This window comes from Papaver somniferum, chromosome 2, assembly GCF_003573695.1.
Source record: "Papaver somniferum cultivar HN1 chromosome 2, ASM357369v1, whole genome shotgun sequence".
Lineage (NCBI taxonomy): Eukaryota > Viridiplantae > Streptophyta > Magnoliopsida > Ranunculales > Papaveraceae > Papaver > Papaver somniferum.
The window spans coordinates 141,633,963-141,638,364 of NC_039359.1; the positions used below are offsets into that span (position 1 = coordinate 141,633,963).

General features: G+C 37.8%; 1 protein-coding gene across 1 annotated transcript; it reads left to right on the forward strand.

The window, feature by feature from the left end:
• The first annotated feature begins 456 nt into the window (after positions 1-456).
• LOC113349304 (protein CHUP1, chloroplastic-like) lies at positions 457-3,834 on the forward strand. Its single transcript, XM_026593256.1, has 4 exons — positions 457-1,085; positions 1,190-1,287; positions 1,824-2,600; positions 2,716-3,834. The coding sequence occupies exons 1-4, from the start codon at positions 890-892 to the stop codon at positions 3,643-3,645; spliced, it is 2,001 nt and encodes a 666-aa protein (XP_026449041.1). The 5' UTR covers positions 457-889; the 3' UTR covers positions 3,646-3,834.
• Positions 3,835-4,402: the final 568 nt, after the last annotated feature.

Sequence of the window (4,402 nt, forward strand, 5' to 3'; positions counted from 1 at the left end):
TAAAATTAACTAAATAAAGGTTGTTTAATCATTATAAAATTATTGAGATAAGGAGTTTTTGATATTACTTATGGGTGACCCGTTTTTGTCCTATTAGGTGACGCCGTTGTAATGGAATGTGACGCCTCAATAGTAGCCTTCTTAGTTAAATTTCTGGCTCTGCCCCTGGCTGAGTTAGGCATCAAGTCAGGTTCAAATTAACAAAAACGATCTGCAATGATTCTGACCGAGTCAGATCCAACCATGCAAATTGCAAATCTCCGAGTGATCTCGTGGGCAGAAGAAAAATGAAAAGAAAAAATAAAATTAATTGAACAAATTGTTGTCACGTGATTCATCTGATTTTGATCTCCCATCTCTGAGTCAGACGACACCCTCGACCTACTTTCGCTGGCGTATCTGAGAACAGGAATAGAAAACAGTATATATAAAGTCTGTAATGACAAAATAAATACTCAACCTCTGTCTTGTCTTGTCTTCTTTTTCTCTTATTCTAAACATTTGGAGGGAAGAAGAAGAAGAATCAAACTCATCCAAAAACAACCCCCGCTTTAAACGGACGACCAGGTTTTCTCACAAACCAAACTCATCCAAAAATAATCAAGATTTTGATTATCTTAATTATTTTTCTGTTGTAGTAACAACATATTCTGATCAAAGTCATTATCGTCTTCATCTTAATTTCAGTTCCATACGCAACTACTTCTTCTATGTCAACCAACCACAAACAGAGAAATTAACAATTATTACCAGATTGACTCTAATTTTGCTCTCCCTTCTTCTTCTCTGTATATTTCTCTGTGATTTCATTCATTCATTTAATCCAAATATTCACACAGATCAAGTCTGGGTTATACTGCAACTTATTGTGATTGGAAAATGGTGAGTCATGGATATTGAGGAGAGGAAATTTGGGTTGATTTTTAAAATGATGAAAGATAAGAAAGATATTAGACCTCTGTTGGTGAAACTAGGGGTTGCATTTGCTTTGTCTTTTGCTGGATTTGTATATTCTCAATTCAAAATCAGAAGATTGAATCAATCAATTACCCCTCCACCTTCACCATCTGCTTCTTCTTCTTCAGGTTTCAATTTTTGCTTCTTCTCTTTTTTCAGTTTTTTCTTTTGATTTTTAATGGTGGTGGGATATGGTTTTTCTGATAAATTGTTTTTGTAATTTTGTATTCAGGCATGGTAGGTAAGATCAATGTTGGGGGTAAAGTAGGGGAGCTTCGATCTCTTCCGGCTACGCCTTCCTCCGGTGATGTTTCCGTTGCACATGAAATGGTAATTTGCTGCTTCTGTAGATTTAATGAAGTTTTTCTCATACAATGAGTCTAATTATTGTGCTTTAAAGGTGGAAAGTTGATCATGAATGTTGCCGGTTGTAATCGGTAATTGTTTCATTCAATTGTGTTGCCCAATTGAACTTAGACACAGACTTGAGGCTTAATTTCACTTTCCTTGCAAAATTTCTTGTTTGGCAGCTGCATATGCTTGCTAGGCATAAAACATGTTTTCCACCCTGCATTATGCTTCGATATGGCTTTCTTTTGCTTTCTGCTTTTAATATTCTTCTGCATTCTTCAATTTTGTTCTATATTTTCTTTAAGATCTGTACAGTACAAGATTATGAATGAATTAAACCGTTATGGTACGGTTTAGTGAATTGCGTAGTTCTGAATTTTATCTGCCTGAAACATCTAGCATTCGTGCATTCAGCTAATAGGGACATGATAATATGTACTAATGTTGTTGGTGCTTCTAAGGCATTGTGAATTACGGAAATATTTGTGTCTGACGAAGAATGGTTTTTATTGCAGGAAGATGCATCACACCAGAAGGTAATAACCACAGAAAATACTACTACAGTTGGCGTATCTCCAAAGAGTACAAATAGCAAACATTTGGGGGAAGAAGAAGGATACTTGTTGCCAGAATTCAATGACATTGTGCACAAGGATTTTGAAGTCCCAAGAAACAACAGCAACGGGGTTTCGCCGAGGAAAGAAGTGGATTCGCCAACGTACAAAAGACTAGCAGAGAGGGAAACGGACCAAGAGCTCATAAACTTGAGAAACATGGTCAGAGTCCTTAGAGAAAGGGAGAGAAATCTTGAAATACAACTACTTGAATATTATGGTCTTAAAGAACAGGAAACCGCGGTGATGGAGCTTCAAAACCGATTGAAGATTAACACAATGGAGGCTAAGCTATTTACACTCAAGATTGAGTCATTGCAAGGAGATAATCAAAGGTTGGAGGCACAAGTAGCTGATTATTCAAGAGTTTTGGCTGAACTTGAAGCTGCAAGAGGAAAGATAAAGATGTTGAAGCGGAAAATTAGGTCCGATGGTGAGCATAATAAAGAAGAACTGTGTTCACTTAAGCAAAAGGTTGCAAACTTGCAAGATCAAGAATATAGGGCTGTTTGGAATGATCCAGAATTGCAAAAGAAGTTGCAGCGTCTAAAAGAGTTGGAGGAAGAAGCACCTGAACTCCGGAGAGCAAATTTTAGACTGCAACGTGAAAATGCAGACTTGGAAAGAAGGCTAGAGTCCACCCAAATTCTGGCCGAGTCAGTGTTGGAGGTCCCAGAGGTAATTCATTTCATAATGTGAAAACTTCACTTGCACTGACTTTTGTCTTGCAAACTAAACTTACTCTTACACTCCATTTGAGCACATAATCACCTTGTGTGGTTTTCATTTGCAGACCGAAGAATTGAAGGAGACAAACCATCGTTTGAGAGAACAAAATGAAGGATTAGCGAAGGAAATTGAACGACTCCAAGCAAATCGATGTGCTGATGTAGAGGAGCTAGTCTATTTAAGGTGGTTGAATGCGTGCTTACGGTATGAACTAAGAAATTATCAGGTCACACCAGGTAAAACAGTAGCAAGAGACCTAAGCAAAACGTTGAGCCCCAGATCAGAAGCCAAAGCCAAGCAGTTGATTCTTGAATATGCAAATTCAGAGGGACTCGGGGATAAATCCATTGGACTAATGGACTTTGATTTTGAATACTGGTCATCTTCTCAAGACTCAAACCTCACAGAATCCTGTGACTTTGATGATTCTTCAGTAGATCTTTCTGCCACAAAATCACACACTTCATCCAAATCAAAATTCATTTCGAAACTAAAGAAATTAGTTCATGGGAAGCACCGACATGGACAACACCGTGATTCATCAGCTGAGAGAAACTCTACAAGCTACACTGCCTCCGCGAGACGAGAATCTGTTTCAGCAAGTTCATATGATGAAATGGTGGGAACATATTCTTGTAGTACCTCAAGCCATTCAGCAACAAATGTTGATGCAAAAACAGACGAGAGTGGGACTAAAACCTCGCCGCTGTCTCAGAGTACAATGAGATCTTCCTTGGACATGCAAAGGTTACGGACACTAAGCTTAGATGACGTAAGGGAACTCCGGAGAAGAAATAGTGATGTTGGACCTTCCTATACGTCAAAAAGAATGGTTTTGAGAACCGAAAATTCTCCTTTGCAGGAAAATATGTTGGATGAAGAAGATGCAGATGGTATTGAGAAGCTAGAATTGATCAAATTTGCAGAAGCTTTAAAAGATTCTAGTGGAAACTCAACCCCACGCAAAAGAGCTGCATCCTATACCTCATTTTGATTCACAAGTGTATTTTAAATCACACGCATATCGTAATATGGTTTGCGATTAGTAGTATATATTCAGAATTTTGTTCTTACCCCAATTGCTCGTCTTATATTTCTTTGACAGCATGTGGGTTGTAATTGTAAATCAATAGAGCTTTTAGATTTGCAGATATAAGTAAATTTTGTTTTTTAAATGTGCAAATGGGCCGCTATGGCAGGAGATCGACTTACTTTGTTTTTTTCCAGCTTCGCCACTGTGAAAGAGAGTACTGTTGTTCTTCATAGGTGCTCTTCCTCCTTCAACTTCACTGCTACGAGAGATTGTTATGATGATCATCATGATGAGGAAAATGAACACCTTTCTATTTGTCTCCATTTGAACTTCTAGTCTTCTTTAATTTCTTTGATGAATACTATAAAGAACTTTGATCTCACTTCCACTCTCTCTTATCTTCTCTTACTACTGCTTATTTCTTGACATTGCTCACACCATTCCCCTCCTTTTTGTAGGCGTCATTTTGAATTATGAAAAAATGGTGATGTAATAAGAAGCATGGGTATTCATTAGTTTGGTGGTACTACACATACAAAGCTTTGATAAGAAATTTGAAGGTATTTAGTAACTTTGGTTGCTTGATAGTGCTTCACAATTTTCGTTTAGTTTCAATCTTATGAGATAGAAAAGGAAGTGGCCGGGAAACAAAAGGGAGCGGGCAACACGTCAGTTTCTTATGGTACGACAAAAGATGGAGAGGGGGTTGACAAGGCGC